The sequence below is a fragment of the Eurosta solidaginis genome, chromosome 4 (assembly GCF_040869045.1).
Source record: "Eurosta solidaginis isolate ZX-2024a chromosome 4, ASM4086904v1, whole genome shotgun sequence".
Taxonomy (NCBI): Eukaryota; Metazoa; Arthropoda; class Insecta; order Diptera; family Tephritidae; genus Eurosta; species Eurosta solidaginis.
Genome location: NC_090322.1, coordinates 421,517 through 447,552, shown reverse-complemented (window position 1 = coordinate 447,552; position 26,036 = coordinate 421,517). Strand labels below are relative to the sequence as shown.

The 26,036-nt window shown below is 40.5% G+C and overlaps 1 protein-coding gene and 1 pseudogene across 2 annotated transcripts in view; one reads left to right on the top strand and one right to left on the bottom strand.

Annotated features, from left to right (window-relative positions):
- Nucleotides 1-18,144, top strand: part of mdu (meduse) — a 33,789-nt gene extending 15,645 nt beyond the window's left edge. Inside the window, exons 2-4 of one of the 2 annotated variants that reach the window (XM_067779271.1) lie at nt 15,012-15,898; nt 15,987-16,145; nt 16,203-18,144. In XM_067779271.1, the coding sequence (XP_067635372.1) occupies nt 15,012-15,898; nt 15,987-16,145; nt 16,203-16,395 (1,239 nt within the window). In that variant the 3' untranslated portion in view covers nt 16,396-18,144. The remainder of the gene's footprint in view (nt 1-15,011; nt 15,899-15,986; nt 16,146-16,202) is intronic. The other variant, XM_067779272.1, reaches the window with a different exon arrangement.
- Nucleotides 18,145-18,156: 12 nt separating this feature from the next.
- Nucleotides 18,157-25,209, bottom strand: LOC137247822 (zinc carboxypeptidase-like; annotated as a pseudogene).
- Between the last annotated feature and the right edge of the window lie 827 nt (nt 25,210-26,036).

Here is a 26,036-nt window from a genome sequence, read left to right as displayed (position 1 = left end):
TGTAGAAATTTTAAAATTCGTATGCAATTTTCTGTTATTACTTTTTTTATCATTGTTATTTATGTATCTCTTAGTTGTACTATAAAATATCTTAGATCTTATTGTACTAATACTCTTTTTGCAATAAATGAAATTAAATGTAATATCCATACATATACATACATACTTACTAATAGTATATAATTGAAGCTGTAGTAACCAAAGGTAGCTATTGACATAAATAATTTTTAACGCCAAATTGTTATGTAACTGTATTTCAAAACAAAATGTCAGGTTGGACTAAAGTCGGTCAGAAGATTTAACCATTTTGGCAATTCCTTTGCATATTTTTCGCAAATTATGCAAGGCTACGAATGCAATGTTGAGCAAACCACTTCAAGTTAAGTAACACTTAGCAATAGTTAAGGTTTTTACGGATTTGAAAAGAGTAAGTAGTACGTGGGTACTTACAATTACAGACACAAAATAACTGTTTCAAATTTGTAGAAAATATCACTAATCCAATTAGTTAGGCAAACAAAACTTGACGTATCATGAATTGACATTTAGTATGCGATTTATTTTAAGACTGAATAAAATAAAATCTTGTAAATATATTTATAAAAACGAAAAAAGAGACCAGTAAAAATTAACCTCCTTTATAACTTTCATAAAAGATTTTACTGAACTTTCTTGTATTTCGTTTCTGCGTACATGTTGATAAGTTGCTGCTCAGATTCAGCATAAACACTTAGGTTGCATAACGTCAATTTGTAGTAAAAATTAAAAAATAGCGTGAAGCGAATTGGGGTAGAAGCTAGACCCAAATCTCCTCGGAGTATTTCGCGCCAAGTTATTATTATTAGATATCCGATTTTTATTAGTATAAATTTTATTTCCGACAAATAAACAATTTTTGTATTTTATTGACCCAGCCAGCATTTTTTGAAAATTTTTATCAAAAAATATTCAAATATCATACCCCTAGATGATTGAAAACGTTAAAATTTAAAACTATTTTTTATTCGAAAATCAATGTATCGTCGGGAGAAAAGTGTACCTTAAATGTGATTATTCTTGAATAATCATTTATGATTCATATTTTTAAACACTTTTTATTCTTTTTTTCTTGTTTGGAATAGAATTTGATTACTTTTCACAATAATTTTTCGATCATATTTAAGAACATTTTCAATCATATTAAATGATGTTTTGGAATCATTTGTGAATACGATTATGATTAATTTTTCCATCATATTTAATACATAATTAAACACTATATAATAATCATATTTCAATCATCAGCGGATGAAAGCATCCGGAAGTGGGGGATTTTGAAGCCGGGTCCAGGCATATCGAGCTTAACTTACCAGCGTTTTAAACACTACACAACTTCCATACACCGGTTCTATACAGTATGCTTTTTATGGAAAGACGCACCTACATTTCTTTAAGCCCTGAATATGTTTTGTATTTTTATAATTTTTTGGAATTTTATGATTGAAAAAATGTGAGCATATGAAGAAAGATCAGATTTTCAATGAAAAGTTTAGGATCAACAAGTAAAACATTCATTATTTAGTCAACAAGGGTAGTCTGAAAAGATTAAGTAAGTTGATTGAAAAATAATTTTAAATTTTGGAGCAAAAAAGGTAAACAAATTTTATTCAAAAGTTATTCCAAAATGTGCTTGAAAATTTCTTTTCAGTATTGATAATCAAAAGTAAACTAATTTTTACTTATTATTAAGAATTCATGAGCTTAACACCGGCTTATAATAATTGAATATTCAATTATTATGTTTTTCTAAGGGAAACTGAAAAGAAAGAAAGAAACATTTACTGGCATATTGCGATAGTACTATTTCGAAAACCGCCACGAATTCATCGTCAGGCAATTTCAATTATTATAAGCCGGTGTTAGGCTCATGAATTCTTAATAATAAGTAAAATTGAACACACCATTAAAACAAACAAACATAAATATGTAGACCTGGGCCCGAGTTTACAAAGCTTCTCATTCGCAACGAAAAAGAAACTTTACAAAAAACCAATCTACATACACACAAATTAATAGACGCAGTGTCTCAGTTGTGTTGTTAGTGTAGAAATAAGATAAATTAAGCAAGGAGAAAGATACAAGCAGGATAGTCTAGTGGTTAAGGCAACTGCAGTTTCATCGTGTGATTCGCGGTTGGAATCTCGGTGAAACCTTTGATAACTTTACGAAATTGCCTGCCGCCGTGGTGTGGTGGTAGCGTGCTCCGCCTACCATACCGAAGACCCTGGGTTCACGCCACGGGCAAAGCAACATCAAAATTTTAGACAAGATTTTTCAATTAGGAAAAAAATTTTCTAAGCGGGGTCGCCCATCGGCAGTGTTTGGCGAGCAGTCCGAGTGTATTTCTGCCATGAAAAGCTCTCAGTGAAAACTCATCTGCCTGGCAGATGCCGTTCGGAGTCGGCATAAAACAAGTAGGTCCCGTCCCACCAATTTGTAGAAAAAATTAAAAGGAGCACGATGCAAATTGGAAGAGAAGCTCGGCATTAAATCTCTTCGGACGTTATCGCGCCTTTAATTTATTTTTATTTATTTTTTTTTTTCAATTGTATAAAAAGTCAGTATTTAGTCGCAAGGAGTAATCAAATTGTATTGATATGTAGGGAAATTCAAAATTTAATCACCTAAATGCTGAGTGGGGAAGTACAAAAATTGGTAAAATCTATTAATGTATGTATTGTGACGAATATTAGCAACACTAAGGGATACTTATCATCTGTAATCAGGGACTGAAAATATTAATTTTTTTTTCGGAGTCGAAAAAGTCCTGGTCAAAAAATTGTCCTAGGTGAAAATGTTTGAGTTTCCAGGTATCCATATAGCAATATCATGTCGAATCATGCATCCTTTTTATTTTTCGAACTTTTTCCATAAAAGTCCACATAAAAGTAAAATATGTATTTTTATTTTTTGAGTCCGATAGAACTAGTTACACTCGCACTTTTAAAAATAAAAGTCCGGAAATAAAAGATAATTATGACTTTTATTAATTAATTAAAAAAAAATGTTTATTTATGATCAGCCGTTTCTTTTTTATCAAGCGGGACTTTTATTTCGGCCTTAAAAAATAAAAGTCTTGATTTAACTTTTATTTCGGGACTTTTATTTTTAAAAGTCCGAGTTTAACTAGTTCTATCGGACTCAAAAAATAAAAATCCGAAAATAATTTTTATATTGATCCAAATATATTTGAAGTCCAAAATTAATAGCTTTGCAACGATTTATATTATAAAAGGAATAACAGTTTCAGCCCCTGTCTGTAAGTCTATACTAAGCAGTCACACTGGTATAAACAAATCAATCATTATGTCTACACATATGTACGTATAAGCAGCGGAGAGAAACGCACAAACACATGCATATATCTGAGATACTCACAAAAGTATGCAATCATCGGTGGAAGTATTACTCACATATACATGCCCATATCGCTATGCGAGAAGCTTTATAGATGGTATCTAAGTAGTAAATTCTAGAAGAAGAAACGCCTAGAAGTATGCGAACGACACAGCAGAGAGTATAAAAGGAGCGAAAGCTGAATAAGCAGCAATCAGTTTGGTTTAAGCACGCTATCAGTTGCGAAGTATAAGTGTTATTGTGAAGTATTTTCAAAGTAGTCTAATAAAGACCATTTTGCATTATTGAATATTGGAGTTATTTATTCAACAGTTTAGCGATACGAACGTTAGTAGAAGGTTGCAAATAAGCGGAATTTCACTAGATTCGTTACAGTATGTATGTATGTAGATTCAGGCTGCTATGATCATGCAAATAGTGAAAAAAGTGGAATCTATTATATAAATAGGTAAGATAAAATTTTCGCACCGCTTTTACGGCCAAACTATAATTTTAAGGTGAAAACAATTATATAGCATGTATCGATAGGTATTCTCAGGGAGAAGTGCAGGCCTTTAAAACAAAACACGTCAAACACGTATTTAATCTATGAAACTGTTGTCGCGCACATTACCGAAACTACATACATGTGGTTGATGGTGTTATGTTGAAAAAACCAACAGGCATTGTGGATGAGACAAGTGTGATAACTTCTGCATAGACGTCAAAATTACAAATAGAATCTATCACCTGATTTTTAGTTGACTATCATGGTCGCATTCTGTGTCTCTTTCTATCACCCGCTGAAGATAGCCGGCCCTATACGCCGCCACATTGAACATCCTGTCAAAACGCTGCCAAAACGCTATCAAGTAGCCATCCTGAACATCCTGTCAGGCAGTTGACGGAAAAGATATCACACTTGTTTTATCCACAATGCCAACAGGCCTCATGCAAACGAAATCAGATTAATTCTCGTGATGCTGATTTCAAAGTATGTATTACAATTATTTACATATTTATATATTTTATATATTACATACGATAATATTTAAGTATTTGCAACAATGTTGTGTACTACTTCGTTAGCTAATAAAATAAATAGTAACAAAATAAAAGTAAAAGCTAAATAAAATAAAATTAAATTAAATCAAATTAAGTGAAATTAAACAAACTAAAATAAAATAAGGAGTAATAAATTAAACCAAAATAAATGAAATAAATATTTATACAAATATACAAGTAAAAAATTGTGCGCACCTTTTACGGACAACCTATAATTCTATGTTATAAAAAATTATATAGGTATCCAGCGATCTTCTAAGAGATAACTCAGGCCATAAGGAAAATTTAAATTTCAGAATATAAAAATAAATTAATTAAATAAAATAAACCAAAAAACAAAAAATATTAGGCACAATAAAAATTAAAATTAAATTAAATTAAGTAAATAGATATATGTATAGCCCAAATTTAGAAAAAAAGAAAATAAAACAAAGCTAAATAAAGAAAAAAGTTAATAAAATATAATGAATTAATCGTGGGTTTGAATCGAGCTCAAGGTCTAACAATAATTATTTTTATCATTAATATGATAAATTTTTTCTTAATTGAAAAATTTTAAATTAGAATAGAAGAAAGAAAAAATTAAAAAAAAATTTTATTGTTTAACAACAAAAATTTATAATGAAATAAGCTAAAATAAAATAAAATTAAATAAAAGGAAATTGACCGAAATTAAATGAAATGAAATAAAATAAAAAACTCAAAGGAAAGGAAGGAAAAACGAAAGGAATGGAAAGGGAAGGATGGGAAAGGGCAGGAAAGAAAGGAAAAGTAATTAAGGTAAGGAAAGGAAGGGAATGAAAGGAAAGGAAAAGAAAGGAAAAAAGGAAATGATAGAAAAAAAGAAGATAAAGGAAAGGTAAGAAGGGATGAACCCCTCAGGTTATAATATTTATAGTTTTATGCTTTATATTTAATGACCACTACAGAGGTTGAATTTCAAGCACTGGGCGGCCTATAGTATTTATAAAAGGTAGTAATATGTTTTATTGTGAAAAAGATGAAATTATTATTATAAGTACTAACAAAAGCTAAACATTTGACTGCAGTAAAGAAAAAAATGGTTTTTTAATTGACCTAATTTGAAAAATTTGTTTTACGTAGAATGTTCATATTCCTTCTGCCGGATTCACATTTAACGCTTTGTTCTGTAGCTTCTTACCTACTACATAAAATTTGTTTACAGCCATATATTCGTAAGTCAGGTGAAGCAGCTCAAGAAAGCGTTCTATGCACATCCGGAATTTTTACTTCCAACAGCATATGCCATTTTTTCTGGGAACTTATGTACATGCATATTGTATGTACGTGGGTATGTTTGTTGATATGAATGCCCGCAAAAGATAGTCCAATTGACGGAAATAAGTTTCACGCCAACGATATCATATGTACTTTTTGCAAGTTAGTGCAAGTTCTCTTAGCAAAGTAATTTGAATGCATATTCCATGCAAACATATGTATATAGGTATATTAGTTTACACGAAAGAAATTTGATCGTGCTGTTAACAGAAAAACTAAAAATTCACATTTTCATACATGAGATGTACATAGGTACATACATACCTACGTACATATGTATGTACGTGCATATTGACCAAGTCTTATGAGACATCCAGTATATACATATGAATGTACTTATGTATGCATATGTACATAATATATATATGTACATACGAGTATATCGCACACCTAGAGCAATAGGGAGCTAACTCAAAAAGCTGAAATTTCGAGGCTTTGAGTAAGTCCAGGCTTACCTATATTACCACCTAACTGTATACTCGCTTTACCGATACCTCCATTGTTCAGTGAGAAGACTTTGTAAAAAATCAAAATTTATTGGCGTAAAGAGGGAAGGCAGTCAGTCAGAGTGTTGTTTAAACGGTGCACATCGGCATTCCCTCCGTTTTGAGTGTTCTAATCAGAGACACTTCCTCGTCTTAAATATACTCTAAAGTAGGATTTGGAATTTAAGCTAGAAGCTTTTCGGAAGTTCTAACATTTTATTTCCTAATGGTCCGTTTTGGAGAAGAAAGGTACTTGCTTACTTACTTAATTGGCGCTTAACCGTCTAAACGGTTATGGCCGTCCAACAAGGCGCGCCAGTCGCTCCTTCGCTCCGCCAACCGGCGCCAATTGGTCACACCAAGGGAGTTTAAATCGTTTTCCACCTGGTCCTTCCAACGGAGTGGGGGCCGCCCTCTACCTCTGCTTCCATAGGCGGGTTCCGATAGAAACACTTTCTTGGCCGGAGCATCATCTTTCATTCGCATAACATGGCCTAGCCAGCGCAGCCGCTGCGTTTTAATTCGCTGGACTATGTTGATGTCTGCGTATAGCTCGTACAGCTCATCATTAAATCTTCTTCGGTACTCGCCATCGCCAACGCGTAGAGGTCCATAAATCTTTCGAAGAACTTTTCTCTCGAACACTCCCAAAGCCGCTTCATCTGCTGTTGTCATGGTCCATGCTTCTGCCCCATATAGCAGGACGGGTACGATAAGTGACTTGTAGAGTATGATTTTCGTTCGCCGAGAGAGGACTTTACTTTTCAATTGCCTACCTAGTCCAAAGTAGCATTTATTGGCAAGATTGATTCTTCGCTGGATTTCAGTGCTGATGTTGTTGCTAATGTTGATGCTGGTTCCCAAATAAACGAAGTCTTTTACTATTTCGAAATTATGGCTGCCAACAGTAGCGTGGTTGCCAAGGCGCATATGCGCTGACTCTTTGCTCGATGACAGCAGGTACTTCGTTTTGTCCTCATTCACCATCAAACCCATCTTTACCGCTTCTTTTTCCAGCTTGGAGTAAGCAGAACTAACAGCGCGGGTGTTTAGGCCGATGATATCAATGTCATCAGCATATGCCAGTAATTGCACGCTTTTATAGTATATTGTTCCAGTGCGGTTAAGTTCTGCAGCTAGTATAATTTTCTCCAGCATCAAATTGAAGAAATCGCACGATAGGGGGTCACCCTGTCTGAAACCTCGTTTAGTTTCGAACGGCTCGGAGAGGTCCTTCCCAATTCTGACTGAGCTGATGGTGTTGCTCAACGCCATTTTGCACAGCCGTATAAGTTTTGCGGGGAAACCAAATTCAGACATAGCGGCATATAGGCAGCTCCTTTTCGTGCTGTCGAAGGCGGCTTTAAAGTCGACGAAGAGGTGATGTGTGTCGATTCTCTTTTCACGGGTTTTTTCCAAGATTTGGCGCATTGTGAAAATCTGGTCGATGGTAGATTTACCAGGTCTGAAGCCGCACTGATAAGGTCCAATCAGCCGGTTCACGGTGGGCTTCAATCTTTCGCACAATACACTTGAAAGGACCTTATATGCGATATTAAGAAGGCTGATTCCACGATAGTTGGTGCATTTTGCAGTATCCCCCTTCTTGTGGACTGGGCAAAGAACACTTAGATTCCAACCGTCGGGCATGCTTTCGTCCGCCCATATTTTGCTAAGAAGCTGCTGCATGCGCCTTACCAACTCCTCGCCGCCGAACTTGAATAGCTCCGCAGGCAATCCATCAGAGCCCACGGCCTTGTTGTTTTTCAATCTGGTTATTGCTATTCTAACTTCGTCATAATCGGGCGGGGGGACATATATTCCATCATCATCGATTGCGGGATCGGGTTCTTCATCTCTGCGCGGTGAATTGCTGCCTCCATTTAGGAGAGCAGAGAAGTGTTCCCTCCATAATCTAAGCACTCTCTGGACATCAGTTACAAGGTCGCCGTTTTCATTCCTACAGGAGTTTGCCCCGGTCTTAAAACCTTCCGTCTGTCGCCGTATTTTTTGGTAGAATTTTCGGGCGTTATTCCTGGTGGCTAGCAGCTCAAGCTCCTCGCACTCACGTCTTTCTGCTTCTGCTTTTTTCTTCCTGAAAAGGCGTCTCGCTTCCCTTTTCAACTCACGATAGCGTTCACACACTCCTCTTGTCGCGCTCGCTTTTAACGTAGCCCTGTAGGCAGCGTCTTTTCTTTCGGTTGCAACGCGGCATTCTTCATCATACCAGTTGTTTTTTCGTGGCCGCCGGTAACCAATTTTTTCCTCGGCGGCAGTATGAAGTGCTTTGGAGATATGCTCCCACTGCTCCTGTATTCCTTCAGGATGAGTTGTGCCCTCAGAGAGCAGGTGTGAGAGTCGAGTTGCGAAATCATTGGCAGTCTGTTGTGATTGAAGCTTTTCGACGTCTAGCTTTCCTTGTGTTTTTTGTTCCTTGTTTTTAGCCGCGTTGAGGCGGGTGCGTATTTTGGCTGCAACGAGATAATGGTCCGAATCGATGTTAGGTCCTCGGATCGTTCGCACATCTAAAACACTGGAGGCATGCCGTCCGTCTATCACAACGTGATCGATCTGATTGCGAGTATTTCGATCAGGAGACAGCCATGTAGCTTGATGTATCTTTTTATGCATGAACCTCGTGCTTGATATGACCATGTTTCGAGCACCGGCAAAGTCAATCAGCCTCAGTCCGTTAGGAGAAGTTTCATTGTGTAGGCTGAACTTTCCGACTGTAGGGCCAAAAACACCTTCTTTGCCCACCCTGGCGTTAAAGTCGCCAAGCACGACTTTTATATCATGACGGGGGCAGCGCTCGTATGTGCGTTCTAATTGTTCATAAAAAGTGTCTTTCACCTCATCGTCTTTCTCCTCTGTCGGCGCATGGGCGCAGATGAATGATATATTAAAAAATTTTGCTTTTATTCGAATAGCGGCGAGACGCTCGTCCACAGGCGTGAACGCCAGCACTTGGCGACAAAGTCTCTCTCCCACCACGAATCCGACGCCGAAACTGCGCTTATTCGCATGGCCACTCCAATATATGTCACAATTTTTGATCTTCTTTCTTCCTTGCTTCGTCCAACGCATTTCTTGGATGGCGGTGATGTCAGATTTTGCTTTGACGAGGACATCAACCAGCCGGGCATCTGCACCAATCCCATTCAGGGAGCGGACGTTCCAGGTGCATGCCCTCAATTCATTGTCCTTCAAACGTTTGCCATGGTCGTCATCAATAGAGAGTGTATTTATCCGAGGCTTGTTGTTATATTTCATTGGAGTATGGTTTTACGTGGCGGGTCCCAAGCCCAGCGCACAACCCGCTCAGCGGGGGTGAAAATATTACTTGGCACGTTTATATAGCGAGCCGCTTGCTCCAAGACAGACGCCCGCTTGCAGCCGCACCTAGAGGTGTACAGACGCTGCCGATGAAATCTCCCCCGGCTAGCCCTTAAACCGATTATGTCAGAGTGGCCTAGCCAGGTTGTCGCCTTCTCACATTAGCTTACCGCTAAACGGGTGTTTAGCGGCTACCCAGAGGATACTTGGCCGCAAGCGACCGGCAGTAGTGAGCTGCTTGAACCGCATGCAAAAGAAGAAAGGTACATGATCAAAAAATCCAGACAGATTAAGTCAATGTTACAAAATGAAGTTGTTGTTGTTGTTGTAGCAGTGCTTCGCCCCACCTAACAGCCGCGACCGATCACAAATTGTCATCAATATCCTCTAACGAGAGTCCAAGGAAACTTGCTATTTCAACAGGGGTGGACCATAATGAAAGGGGTGTTAAGAGGTTCCACATTACATGTGGGGACACATTGCAAGCGGGGCATACATTTTGTATGTCGGGGTTGATTCTGGATAGGTAAGAGTTTAACCTGTTACAGTATCCAGAACGAAGTTGAGCAAGAGTGACACGCGTTTCCCTGGGGAGAATGCGTTCCTCTTCCACAAGTTTTGGGTACTTTTTTTGAGTACTGGATTCACAGGGCAATTCCTGACATAAAGGTCCGACGCCTGTTTGTGGAGTTCACCAAGGACCTGCTTGTGTTTTTTTGCTTCATACGGCTGGGTTCTCAGGTGCCGTATTTCCTCAAAATGCTTACGGAGATGACTCGTTAAGCCCCTAGGCGGTGTTGGCTTATCAATCAGATGTCTGTTTGGATGCCCAGGTTTCTGGGTATTCAACAGGAACTGTTTGGTTAGCATCTCATTTCTCTCCCTGATGGGGAGTATTCTCGCCTCATTATGTAGATGTGTTCTGTGGACATAAGAAGGCAGCCCGTGGCGATTCTGAGAGTAGTATTTTGGCAGGCCTGTAGCTTCTTCCAGTGGGTAATTTTTAGGCTTGCCGACCATATGGGTGACGCGTAGGACGTAAACGGCTGGCCAATTGCTTTGTATGTAGTAATAAGCGTTTCTTTATCTTTTCCCCAGGTACTGCCAGCAAGGGATTTGAGGATTTTATTACGGCTCTGGATTTTCGGAACAATTGTGCTCACCGAAATTTAGATCCTGATCAAACGTCACACCCAAGATTTTGGGGTGTAGGACAGTCGGTAGCGTAGTGCCATCGACGTGGATGTTCAAAATGGTCGACATTTGGACCTCCATGTTGTAAATAAGGTCAAGGAAGATTTAGTCGGTGATAATGCCAGGTTTCGCGAGGCGAAAAAACTGGAGAGATCAGAGAGGTAGCCGTTTATTCTGTTGCAGAGCTCATCGATCTGTTGGCCTGGGCCTGTGGCCATTATTGTGCAGTCATCGGCGTATGAAACCATAGTGACTCCTTCTGGTGGTGAAGGTAGCTTAGATATGTAGAAATTAAACAAAAGTGGGGATAGGACACCACCGTGTGGCACCCCTTGTTTAATTCTTCTTGGTTTTGGTGTTTCGTTTCTAAATTGCACCGATGCCTGCCGACCACCCAGATAATTTTCGGTCCACCTTTTAAGACATGGGGGAAGGGTAAACCCTTCCAGGTCTTGCAGTAACGTGCCATGGTTGACCGTATCAAAAGCTTTTAATAGGTCTAGCGCTACGAGTACTGTTCTATAGTGGGGGTTTTGATTTAAACCGCAATTTATCTGGGTGCTGATGGCATTTAGCGCGGTGGTGGTGCTATGGAGTTTTCTGAAGTCATGCTGATGAGAGGCTGGCTGCAAATTTGCTTGGAAGTAGGGGAGCAAAATGGCTTCAAGCGTCTTTGCTACTGGCGATAGGAGAGATATCGGACGATACGACTCTCCTATGTTAGCTGGTTTCCCAGGCTTTAGTAGCGGGACCACCTTGGCCATTTCCCATTTTTCGGGTATGACAAAGGTGGAAAGAGACAGGTTGAAGACATGTGTTAAGTATGTGAAACCCTCTTTCCCTAGGCTTTTAAGCATCGGCATGGCTATGCCGGCTGGGCCCACTGCTTTGGATGCTTTAGCGTGACCAAAGGCATCTTCAACCTCTCTGGCGGTTATGGTAATTGGTGACGCGCTGAATTTATGTTTATGTGTTTTCGAATCCGACAGCACTTTATCGCCGAAGGCGATGGAAACTTTGTCATTGTGCTCAGACGGATTCGATAGGGACTTTACGGTGGACCAAAGTTTACCCACACCGGCAGAGAGGTTACAACCTCTTAGGTGTTCCTCCCATTTGGCCCGCTTGTGTTCATCCACAAGCAATCTGATGCGTTGGTTTATGTCCCTTATTTGGGGGTCGCCTGGGTCGAGCTGTCTTATAAGGTCACGTTCTCTCGCTAAATTTGCGGCCTCCGCCGGGAAGTGGGGCCGAATTTCGGGAATTCTCCCGGCGGGAATGAAACGTGCCGAGGCGGATTCAATGACCTTGCGGAAAGCACTCTCCCCTTGGCGGGCATCAGTCGGGATAGGGAGGGCAGCAAAGAGGTTGTCTGTAAAAGATTTGTATTCCTCCCACTTTCCTTTTTTAAAGTTTATGAAAGTGCGTTTTTCTGTAACGATGAAGTCGGCGGTACGCTCGAACGAAATTAATATAGGCAGGTGGTCGGATGCCAATGTTACCATCGGCTGCCAGTTGGCGCAGTTTACGAGTTCTGCGCTCACGATTGAGATATCCGGCGAACTGTGACAGGCAGGAGCTGCATTGGGCGGAAGTCGCAAACATATATATTCTGTGCTGGCAAACTGTGCAAACGGGGTTAGGGACTAACAGTCTGTTTCCTTGACCTACACGATTGCTACCGGAAAAGAGGGGGGGGGGGAGAAAACGGGGGCAGGGGCTGATGTTCAGAATTGCTACCGACTCTACTACGAAGATAGTAGTTATGAGCGGTAGCAGCTGTTTGAGTTGTTGGCGCCGCGGGGCGCGAGCAGCAGCGGGTACTAGTTGTGGCTTGCTGAGCAGCTGGGCGCTAAGGCGTACTCTACTGGACGCCCTTGGACGTGAACAGCAAGGAGCCACAAAAGATTTATAAAAGTTACGTGGACGTCGGGTTTTGGGATCAAGCCCAGAACAACCTGTCCGATACAACCATCACTTACACGAGACACACTGAACAGAGTATGACCGTCCTAAAAAGATTCTTTTCTGGCAGATGCAGCAAAACCATTTCTCAGGACCGGGGTCAGGAGACGGACCCGGATTGGATTCGATACCTTCCCGGAGCAAGAGAATATGGAGCATTCCCCCTGCAAGGAGCTGCTGGGAGGATGACAATTTGTGGGAGGGACGCAACAAATTAAATGGGGTTACCCTGAAATGGCAGTCCTTGGTCGGGAAAAATCCCGAGTCGCTCCAGTACATAGAACCGACTGCCTTGGGAAGCGTCAAAATGAAGTCGCTTTGGGCAATACTCGTTATCAGAAGTGTTGCCTCTTGACTTTTTCTGCAAAATAGATTTTTTTTTCCAGTATCCTAAAAATACATGCCCCTCTGAAATATTAAGTAACGTCCCCCTATCTGTATTTCCTCTTGTGGACAGGAGTTATTTCCGTTTTGTGTATGCAATAAAGCCCGCGGGCATTACTTCCGTTTTTCAACCGTTAATTTAGCGCGCATTATTTCATAGCACCTGAGAGGAAACGACAAAGTGCTCTCAGGACATCGGTTACAAGGTCGCCGTTTCCGTTCTGCCCCTCCAATATACAGTTAAATTTGCAATGGTCGGTTTAGCGATATCCAGAAATTCCATGTGTCAAATTTCAGAAATTTTTATCAGTATTTGTGGAAAATAGGCGCTATATTTGACGATGATGTTTTCTTGGTGAACAATATGGTAAAAATCGAATACCGAGTTGAGCACTACCTAAATAAACATCGCTTAAATTTTTATCAGTATATTTATTTTGATGGCTGAATGATGTCGATGTCGATGTGTTCCCAAAAAAAGTTAATTTTTTCGAGAAAAATTTTATATTAGCCGTGTTTTTTTACGCGTAAACGTCTATACGCTTAAACTTTATATGGACAGCTAAGCGTCAAACTTTAAATACACCTCTGAAATTGCTGCGCATAAAATGTGTACTATAAATTTCAATACGCATTATACTCAGGTGTAACTGAAATATGTGTTTTTGTTTCACCCTCTACACTAATTCTATGTATTCTATGTGTGTCCACAATTCATCGCAACTGATTTAGCTATATGTTATACCCTATGGCCATCAGAGGGTTATGTCTCCGCTATTCGGTACACCCTGTGGCTGCAGCTAGTTATTTAACCACTGCCGCTAGATGGGTCTCTTAAGCATTATCTAAGCGAGGATAGGCGTTTTTTTCACGCGCAAACGTAAACGTATACGCGTGTATAATAATTATAAAAAAACATGGCTATTGTAGGGAAAAACGTAGCGCACCTTGAAGCTCGGCCTAATCTCTACAGAGTACTTAATACTTTTTGACTTGCTTTCAAAAGTGGCTTAAGTAGAAATAACTGATGGATGCATCTCAAGAAATAAACCTGTATGTTTATTTTCTTTGTGTTTCTGCTTTTGCATATGTGATAATGGTCGTAAGTACGTACTTAATTATATAATAATAAATTTTAAATGCGTTTAAATTTAATTTTTATAGGCCAGTTAATGGTTTGTATAACATTTGTATCCAGAGTGTGTCTAGTTTTATAAGAAAAAATATTCACGCACCAAGGTTCAGCTTCTCAAGGAACCTCCTATATGTGTATCTTACTTCTTCGTCCCCTTTTTCAAGTTTGATTATGCTCCTCTGTATATTCCTCCTCTCACTTTCATTCCTCTTCCTCAACCTTCCTCTATTTTTCTCCATCTACTTCGTCTTGCTTCTTCTTATTCCTATCATCCTTCTAGCACTTTCACAGTTTTTATCTCGATTACCTACTCCCACTTTATTTGCTCTCACTCACCCTCCCTATTTCCCTTGAAGAAATTTCCTTCCTCTCCTCTTTTTTGCCCTTCTGTCTATGACTTTTCGTTTAACTCTAATATTTTCCTTTCGATCTTCTTCTGAGCCACCACACCTTGCAGAAACCCTCAGTAACAAATCCTGTTTGATACTCATATCGTTAAAACACGTTCTAGGGCCACCCTGGTCCATATTTAAGTCGCAATCTAAGAAATTGGTTCACATATGGAACTAAAAACCACTCCCTGTTAAAACTCTTATCAACATCTTTCATTTGGCACCTATATCGTACACTTTCTAGGGTTACTCCTGGTGCACATTTTGGTCGATATCGCGAAAACAAAATTAATGTTCGATTTCGCCCGAATTAAAACTTCCCTACATGTTTATTACTTAGTTATTTAGTATGTTCTTAACCTCGTTTTTTATATATTTCAGAAGGTTGACCCTTTAATTCGCATTCAGGAAGAAATCAAAGAAGTTGTTCGTCGGGAAGAGGAACATCGGCAACTTATCACCGGCAGTTCTTCATTATCCCCAATCGCATATGATATACCAAACGAGAATGGCAGCCCCAATAACATTGACAATAATATTGACAACGATGGTGCCAATAGCCTTTCAATTAGCCCCATACCACATTCGTCTTTAAATAACTGTGAAGGTTCTTTAAGCCTAGCATCGCTTGGGCAGAGTGAACATGGAATGAACTGCAAAGAAAATATTGATGATGATTCAGGCATATCGGCCTCTCCAAGTCCCATTAATGGGATCTCAGCAACATGTCCAACAGAACCAACAAAGCTTTTGAAGGAGCAGCGGTATATAGGGCCTAATTGTTATGCTATAACTCCAGAACCACCACGACAAATGATAATTACGAATGCCGTTCAAGTTACGCCTGTTACTCATACAAGGCAACGACTTTTTACTTTCAACCCTGCAAATAAAGGTGTTATGCAACGCTTCATAGCCTCACGTGGAAAATTACAACTTAGCAATAATAAAATAGCTAACAATAAAATATTCTTAAACACAAAAACGGCAGCGACTTTTCTCAATACAAATGCTCCAAGTAATTTCACTATACCAAGCTCAACATTGTCGAATATCCTAACACCAAGTACTGTCATACCTGCTGTTACAATGACCCCTCCTCATATTGAAAGGGATGCAGATGGAAGAGTGATACGACGCGGTTATGTGCCAGCCGAAATTAAAATTCAAAAAGAAATTAAGGATTTAAAGGCACGTGAACATGAACTGAAAAAACGTAATAAATTTCGACAATCCACATCCGATTTACTCTTGTCTATTGGAAATGAGTAAGTACTATAGAAAATTTAATTGAATTCAATCGGTTTATTATTTTGTTAATAATACACGAACTGTTCATAAATACTTAACAAAAAGAAATAAGCTGAATTTAATGCATTTGCATTATAGCCTTGCAAACACAGATGACGAAGACTCTGAAGTGGAACATTGTCTAGGGCCTACACAACTTCGTTCAGCGAAATCTGTCAGTGAAATTTGTTACTCCACTCAGCTGAATAATAGCATTTCGCCCAGGTAAAATCTCAAATAATTCTTTTTAAACAAATTTGTACTGTGCTTTAATTTTTTCAGACAAACCCCTAGTCCAGATTTTGATATTAGAAAAGGAGGTTGCGGTACAATGCGCCCTGCTATGTCATTGGCTCAGTTATGTGATTTGCCACCAGAAGAGGCTCCATCTTCGCATCGTCTCATAGAGGAATGGGAGAATCGCATACAAAAGAATGCTGCTCGTAACGCTGGTGTGCTTTTGAATGAAGAGTAGATAAGCTTAAAGTTTCAGGAAACGAAAAATTATAAGGCAGCAAAATTGTTTATAAATTTTCTGCTAAGCTTAAAACACCAGAAAAAGTTGTATTTTAGTAGGCCATTTACCAAATATCAGATTAAAGTATAGACATGGTTCAATTAGGTACAGGTCGGCTCATCTCATCAGCTGATTTTATTTATGTCATTGCATGGTCGAAGGGATTGTCAAAAGGAGATGGCAAACTCAAAATGAAACCAACACATTGGCAACATTTTACTTACACATACAAAAACTGCTAAGTTTTATGTTTCCATTTCATACCATTCGCACCAACACCAATACACAGATTTTGACAATTTGAACAGACATATTTTGTTGCTTTACAGATGAGCCAACCTGTATGTAGTTGAACCATGAGTATAGCGATTGTTAATGGCTACACTCGACTGGCAGTTTGATCGACATTCGTGATTGTGTTAAGCATATCCCCAAGAAAAGTATTTAGGTACATATAAGTGTACTATAAAATCAAATATATGTATATACTTACAGTATGTACATAAAAACAGGGTACATATATACATAAATATATACAACATCTCGTCGATGTACAATTAATCTTAGTTTGGGTGTTTTAGAATAATTTGAATTTATTTTTATCATTTATCTTTATAATCTCCATATGTATGGCATTCGCCATAAACTGAGTTTAATAAAAGGGTACCCGCGCTGCGCCAACAGAAATAGTTATTTGTTTTTCAGTCACTTTTCAGGAGAGCAAACATTATTTTTCTTTTCACAGCGTTTACAGTACTTTGAGGGCATAGCAGGCTCCTCAGTATACATTTAGATTTGAGTCACATCAGAGCTCAAGTTGAGGACAAGCTTAATTCTGAAATTTCAAGAGTTCTCAATAGTTGCCTAACTTGAGAATCATTGCGTTCTTAACCAAAGGAGAACTTTTTATGGCAAAGTATACTGTATATCAAGTTAGCAAAATGACAAGCACACGTCTTATTGAAAACAGATGTAAATCAAAATTTTAATTTTTCGAGATTTAATGATACTTAAAAACAGCCGGCTGGTTGGATTATTTTCACAAAGATAGAATACTCCTATGGACATAAATTACCGGCATTGTGGTCCTTGAACTAAAATTTTCTATTGAAGCTGTATAAAGAAAACAAAACTTTGTTTACGTTTTCCCAACAAATATATGTACATATGTAAATTTTGAATTACATTTGCTTACAATAAAACGTGTGATGTATGTACATATGTTTGTATAAATGATTTTTAATTTATAAAGTTTGATCAATGCTACCAACCTCTTGTTTAGTTTATTTCTGTACAATAAAAAGCTTTTGGCTTTGTTGGTACAGTCTTCGAGAAAATTTATATTCTCAATTTCATCTGAACTAATGTGGGATATCAACCGGAGAAATATGTTAGATTTGAGAACTGTAAATTCTTTCAAATTTCTCTAAGGTTGGAGAAATATTTGTTCGATGTTTAGTGGGTTTGATTAGGTCTCAACCAAAAGACATCAAAATGGCAAACGAAATATGCAATAAAAAAACTTACGAAAAATTCGTAACTATTTTTATAGGCGCAGCGACGAGTACATACATATGTATGTACATATACGGTATTTATTACAGCTAAATTCTAAGCGCTCTTTCCATGTTCATATAATAGTATTTAATAATTACTTAGTTAATAAAAAATGTTAAAAATTAGTATAATAAAAAATATATGTACATATTTTTCAGATTTTTATTTCTGGGAATAATTCCCTTTTCTCTCAGATTCTCCCACAATGGTCACAATCGCGGCAAATGCCTCTTCAGCAGTAGGTTCAATTTCTACAGCTGGAAGAATGAACAATTCTTGACTGTCAGGTGGTCCACGAAGCTCAAATGAAAAGGTTATTGGACTTTTTAGCTCGCCATGTGCCCGATCTTTTGAACCACCACTGGAGGGATATATATTCTCATATATAATACCGCTTTTGTAAGTACGTCCTGATACTTGCTTAATTTTTTCGCTGGCTGCTGTGCCAATCGCTGTAAGATCATCATAGTTTTCTACACGTTCTGCTGTATGTCCATATGGGAACATGATCATTTGTGAATATGAATGTAATGCGATATAGGTTTTTATATTTGCAACAACTAAATTTTCTTGTAGAAATTTAATAAGATGTTTGGTTTCATAGCGACAATGATCTCCACTAGTGCCAGTTGTGTTCCAGCGGTATGGATCATTTCTGTTTAAATCGACACCACGGCAAATACCGAAAAACTCACAATTTTTGCGCCACATACGATCACTTTCAAATGTGTATTTGTATCCATCTGGATTTATCACTGGAAAGACAATCCAATTAAAATCGTTGCCAATCTTTGGATATTTGTGTCGTTTGATGACAAAAGTTGTTTGATTATAAAGTTAGCTGTTGATGGCGCTATCCATTCTCTGGCGTGTATATCACTTTCAACCCCTCACTAGGGTAGGCACCTTGTGGTTGGTGTGAGGGCTTAGCCGAACCCCACAGCGCCAGACTATGAGGCGGAGCTGTTTAGGACTGACATCTACGCCGTTTCGCCTCATAGGAGGGCGGCGGGATGTCAGTGACCAAGAACTGCCAACCCCCTAATCCAGGGTGTTATGCGGACCGTGCCTATTGGACGATTTGCAGCCAGGGGATAAATTCGGCTGTATTCGAACGGAGCCTTCCCGATACCGGGCCACCTCGGGAAGTATTAATGGCCTTACCACAGTAAGGGGCGCTACTGTGGCGGACGGTTCTTTCCCCGTATATAATACTGGACCGCTGAGCCCGCCTTGTCGGGCCGGTGGTCGTACGACCAAGATGAACGACTCATTACCTGATTGTAATAAGGACGATGTAAAGAGGAGAACTGAGTCGCAATCCAAGAACGACAAATACGAATTAAGCGATGCCTCGGACTCGGGGAGCGAGAGTAGTGCTGATTCAATGAACTCCGTGTTGGAGAAGCACACAAATGAAAACGGAGTAGAAGAGTGGAGAAGGGTACGGAGCAGAGGAAGTAAAACAGCTCTCTGGCAGTACCGTGCAGCACTAAGAATTGTACAACGCTTGGAAGCAGTGGTCGACCCAGCAGAAGTGGAGATCGAGCGCTTGGAATGGGCCCATGAAGCGGTAGAAGTAGGTCGAAGGCAGCTCAAAAGGTTTGCTGCGAGAAACCCTCCGTTCTGCAACCGGTACGAGGAGGAAAAAGCGTCGAATGGCAGAATAAAGAGGCAACGTTCGGTGGAAGGCGACAAACTTGCTTTCAAAAGGCAGAAAGGACCTAGTCCTAGAGCCGCGAGGCAGGGCAGTCGCATAGACAAGACAAGTAGGCCCAAAGCTGTAAGACAGATGGGCTCCAATAGCGAGGTAGCAACTACCTCGAAAGCTGCGAGTCAGAGGGAAGTTCCAATTACGGAAGTAGGAGATAAGCCAAAGGGAGATAACGCTAAGACTCCGGCTTTCTCGGAGGCGCTAAAGGGAGTTAACGCTAAGACTCCGGCTTTCTCGTATGTGCCAAAGGGAGGTAACACTAAGACTCCTGCTTTTCGCGAGAAGATGAGTGATGTGGCAAAGCAGTGACTGAATGTCGCGCTGGTTGATCGTAGCAGTCCTTTCGGACAAATGACTACTGAAAGGTGGAGATCTGTGGAAAGGGAGCTTATTAGCTTAATGCTTAGGATGATGCGGGAACAACCAAGCAAGCCCCTTCCAACCTTTGATTCGGGGGATGGTATAATGGTGTGAAGATGATAGCGTGCGACAACATCGCGAGCTTGCGGTGGCTGGAGGAAGTGGTTCCAAACCTCCAAAGGCAAGGCACGAACGTGCGGTTTGAGGTGGAGGATAAAGCGCAAATCCCCACGGTACCAAAAGTTAAGGTATGGATACCATGCGTGATGAAGTCGGAGGATACACTGCGACTTCTGCAGAATCAGAATCCGAACATACCGACACAGGATTGGAAGGTACTTACTATATCTCGGCCTACCGAGGATGGTCAGTTCTACATCTTCCAAATAAACAAGCAGGCGGAGGATATTTTGCACACGCAGCACGGCAAAATGTCCTTTGGCACTGGCAAAATCTACATGCGACTCAGGAAAAGAAGGCCCGAGGATAAAAAACCTAACACGCTAGAGGTGGGCGAAGTCGAAAAGGACCTCAAAAGCCTAAGGGAAAAAAGACAGGTGGAGGTCCCCGACGTCACCACGAACGTACTAGAAGAGGACCAACCGCTAAGTGGTACTGTGACTCGCACAGAGGAACTCCCGGCACAACAGTCACGAGAGGCTGAAGGGGGCCTCGAATAATCCAAACCAAAAGGGCAAGGGGAGGACGACGACGTCAAGAGGAAGGTGCTGGAGGGGGACAAACAGCCCAATGGTGCTGTGAGTCCTACAGATAAACCTCCAACACAGTAAAGTGGCGTCGAGCGAACTGCTAACCCTTAAGGGGGGGTTCGTTTGACGTGGCGCTGATCCAGGAGCCGTGGCTCTCATCGGGAGGAGAGATTTCTGGAATAAGCGCGCGCGGGTTTGGCGTTTACTACTCGCAAACGGAAGGACGGGTGCGAGCTGTAGTAATGGTAAGGAAACAGCTGCATTCATATATGCTGCCTAATTACTCGACTGAGGATCTCGTAGCGGTGGCCGTTGAGCAAAAGAATAAGCAGGCATTTATCCTGGCGTCCTGCTACATGGCCCATGCTGCGGAGGTTCCAGAGATGGAGTGCAAAAGGCTAGTACAGGAGGAAGGGCGCAAAGGGCGGTTGGTCATAGGCGCAGATGCAAATGCGCACCACAATGCGTGGGGAGGAGCAGATACAAACGAGAGAGGCGAATCTCTGTTCTGTTACATCCTGCAAACCAATTTGCAGATAGCCAACAGGGGAAATGTCCCTACATACATTGGTCCAACATCCAGCAATGTTCTGGATATTACATTGAGCTCTGAGCGTGATATATCAAGGTATGATTGGATGGTTCTTGATAGACCATCCTTCTCCGACCATGCGTATATCAGCTTCAGCATCCCCCTAAAGAGGGTAGAGAAGGGACGAACCTTTAGAAACCCTAGGTCAACGAACTGGACTAAATTCCAGAAACATGTAGAAAAAAACTGGGACAACCCAAAGAGGTTGCTAATGTAGAGGAACTGGAGGAGTCGAATGAATTCCTAACAAGGACGCTTATGACTGTGTATAACAAAGCTTGCCCTCTAAGAAGATTCAGAGGAAAAGCAAAGCCGCCATGGTGGAGCAATGAGCTGAGTCTTCTAAGAAGACGGGTAAAAGAAATGTTTAAGCTCGCAAAGACCGCGGAAAGCGAAGCGTGTCGGGACGAGTACAGGGATCTTCTGAGGATCTACAAGCGTAAAATTACCAGAGAAACTCATGGAAAAGTTTCTGTACGGACATAGAGTGCTCCAGCGAAACAGCACGGTTGAAAAAAGTCCTAGCAAAGGGAAACATAGTCCAAGGACTAATAAAGGAGAACGGGGGATGGTCACGTAATAGTGAGGAATCCCTTGAGGTGCTTCTCGATACACATTTCCCATCGGGAGACGGTTTAGAAGAGCGAGCAGACATCACTCACACTTCGATCACGGAGCTAGTAGTGCCGGGCTTGGTGACCGATACCAAGATCGGTGAGACGAGTACAGGGATCTACTGAGGATCTACAAGCGTGAAATTACCAGGGCGAAGAGAAACTCGTGGAAAAGTTTCTGTACGGACATAGAGTGCTCCAGCGAAACAGCACGGTTGACAAAAGTCCTAGCAAAGGGAAACATAGTCCAGGGACTAATAAAGAAAGGAACGGGGAATGGTCACGTAATAGTGAGGAATCCCTTGAGGTGCTTCTCGATACACATTTCCCATCGGGAGACGGTTTAGAAGAGCGAGCAGACATCACTCACACTTCGATCACGGAGCTAGTAGTGCCGGGCTTGGTGACCGATACCAAGATCGAGTGGGCAGTGAAGACGTTTTCTAAGTTTAAATCGCAGGGCCCAGATGGTATATTCCCGGCCATGCTACAAGTCTCAAGTAGTGCGGTCGTGGAATGACTTAAAATAATATTCGATAGGTGCATAAGACTGAATCATGTACCGCACTCTTGGAGAACTGCTCGTGTAGCTTTTCTACCAAAGGCGGGGAAGATCGGTCACGTGTATCCCAAAGACTATAGACCCATTAGCTTAACATCGTTTCTGCTCAAAACCTTTGAGAGGCTGATAGATGTGTACATAAAGTCCAACGTGGATGAAAAGCTGCTCTCCACAACACAGCATGCGTACACCAAAGACACCGCATTGCATAGGGTGGTAATAAGCATAGAGAAATCCCTGGAATATAAGGAGTATGATCTAGGAGTCTTCTTGGACATTGCCGGGGCTTTCAATAATGTTGCAAAATGGGCGATTATGGATGGTCTTAATTGCATTAAAGTACATCCTGCCTTAATCAGATGGATCGGCTGCATGTTAAATTGCAGAAAGACTACATCACAATGGGGATTGTACGAGGCCACGAAATCAGTGGACAGCGGCACGCCGCGGGGAGGGGTGCTATCACCTCTGCTGTGGACCCTGGTCATCAACCAACTGTTCAGGCAATTTGATGAGGGACCCGTAAAACTTACGGCTTACGCAGATGACGTTGCAATTGTCATAAGTGGAAAGTGCCTTCCAACGATTAGTTCTTTGATGGATCGGGCGCTTCGGGATATTCATACCTGGGCATCTCATGTCGGGTTGAAAGTCAAAGCGGAGAAGACGGATATGGTCTTGTTTACAAAGAGGTACAAGGTCGCAAATTGGACCAGGCCTAAGTTAGGAGAGGGGACCTTACAGAAGAAACCTTGAACAAAATATCAAGGAATCATCCTAGACAGTAAGCTGTCATGGAAGCTCAACGTTGAGGAGAGGGTCAAGAAGGTTTCAACGGCACTCTATGCATGTAAAAGAATGCTGGGGTGTACGTGGGGCCTATCTCCCTCTTTCTCATTGGGCTTTTACAGCGATTGTAAGCCCAATTCTATACTATGGAGTTCTTGTTTGGTGGAAAGCCGCACAAAAAACAACATACCTCAAAAAATTAGAGGGGGTATGCAGACAGATGCTTAGCATTACGGGAGCCCTGAAAACAACCACGACGGCTGCACTATATGCCATTCTGCACATCCCACCTGTAGACCTGGTAGCAAAGAACAAAGCGTTAACGACCGCAACCAGGCTCGGTGCTTCGGGGCAACTTGAGCGCCGACCATATGGCCATAGTAGTATAGCGTCATCAACCACAAGACGAACAGACTACATGATTCCCTATCTGCGCTTCGAGGGAGATCTTAAGGCCACAATAGCGGTGGGCGGTTGGCGTAAGGGTGCGCAAATGGCGGACGAGGCGATACATGTGTACACCGATGGTTCCAAAGTAGTGGAAGGAGTAGGGTCTGCGGTATACTGCGCTGATAAGCATACACCTATATTGGGTACCAGGGCATATGGGAATAGATGGGAATGAAAAAGCGGACGAACTAGCTAAAAAGGACGCATCCCTTGAAGCTTGCTCCGTAGATGTCCAAATTAGATTGGGCGAGATTAAGCGAAGGCGAGAGGTGCACATGATCGGCCAAACGGGAAAGGCGTGGGTTCAAGCGCAGGGCTGTAAAGTGTCGAAGATTATGTGTAGGTCTTACAACCTTAGACGAACACAGTTGCTTCTATCATTAAAAAGAGAGGACTGTAGACTCATGACGGGTATTCTGACTGGACACTTCCTTCTGGCGTCACATGCCTTTAAATTAGGCTTGGTCAGTGATAGCAGATGTAGGAAGGGCGGGTTGGAGGAGGAAACGATCGAGCACGTTCTGTGCTCGTGCCCTGCACTTGCCGTGCTAAGACTCCAGCTATTAGGAGTGATACAGCTGTTAGATCTAGAAGCAGCAAGTGGCTTAAGTCCTAGGAAGCTTCTAGTATTTGCCAAGAGGACGGAGTTATTTTATAACATAGGTCCTGGTTTTTGATAGGGTTTTTCAGTTTGGTCGTTAAAACAAACTTCTGGTAACACTACGGACTCAATCAGTCTATGTGAGGTCCTCATGGACCGGCCAGTTCAACCTACCTACCATACCACTTTCAATAAAAATAGTGGTGGCACCTTTTGTTTTGTTCTTTGTAATACTCAAACCTTTGATCTGTATACCCTGAGAGCTACCGCCCATATTCAAGACATTGACATCATGCGCATACTCTTGTACTAACAAATCGATCTATGCATATATGGTATCCAGATGAAAATAGTGCTGCCAGTCCATATACTTTGGATTAATGTCTTTCGGAAGTACTTCCTCAATATTTCTATTGACAACCTCTTGAAAGTTGTAGGTCTGATTTAATTAAACGAAGAATATAACTTTATTTTATGAATTCATTATTTGCAAATATACTTTCCTATCGGTGGTTCCTACCAATATACGATGTTTTACATTATAGGTATGAAGCAAATAAGTAAAATCCGCAACCTTATGTGCGGCCACAATAATGGTCAAACTTTGTTGTGGATGCCGTACATGGTCATAAAATGTACAACTGTCACTTTTTTCCTCTAGTTCCTGGAAGAGGTATACTTGTTGTTCCGTTGCTATTTCCACAAGATAAACTCTCTAGTGATCATATCTGCCTACGTTGGAATGACTTAAAACTAAACCAATTTCATTTATTGTGATTATATATCCAATAAATAAATATACCGTTGAATGTTTAAATGCCATTTTTACAAGCAAATCTATCGACTACGATGGCCTTTGGAAAATGTATGAAACTAAGATTTACTCATAAGAAGCCGTGCTTTATATGTACATATGTATATATGTGTACCCTCTGTCAAACTTTGATTATGGCTGTGCTGAAACAAATTACAACAAGTAAGAACGGGACTGTCTTCGGCTGAGCCGAAGACTTCATACCTTTCATGAATGGGGCTGAACAATAGTCTTATCCCGCTCGTAATCTCCGAATAATCGGATGTATAAGATAAGAAATATATAGTGAACAGATCTACATACCTTAACGATTTTTAAGATAAATATAAAATAAAAAATAGGTAGGTACTTTGTGTGAGGATCCAAAGTTTCAGGTTTTTGGTGGTCTGCGTGTAAAAACTATGACTACGAATCACGTATTTCAACAATATATGACGTAAGCGTAACTATTTGATGAAATTTGATGAATTTTGAAGCTTCTAGCCGTAAAAAAGGGGCAAAAATGGCAGTTTATATGAAGTATATAATATATATACCACCGATCTCTATGATTTTTTCAGACAACAATATATGCTATATACGTAAGCATTTTGTGAAATTTGAAGCTTGCAGCTGTTAAAACGGGGCAGAAATTGCGCAAAGTTTCTTATCTGAACAATCGGTTGTATGAGATATATACTATATATACAACCGATCTCTATGATTTTTTCAGACAACAATATATGCTATATACGTAAGCAATCGGTGAAATTTGAAGCTTATAGCTGTTAAAATGGGGTAGAAATTGCGTAAAGTTTCTTATCTGAACAATCGGTTGTATGAGATATATACTATAT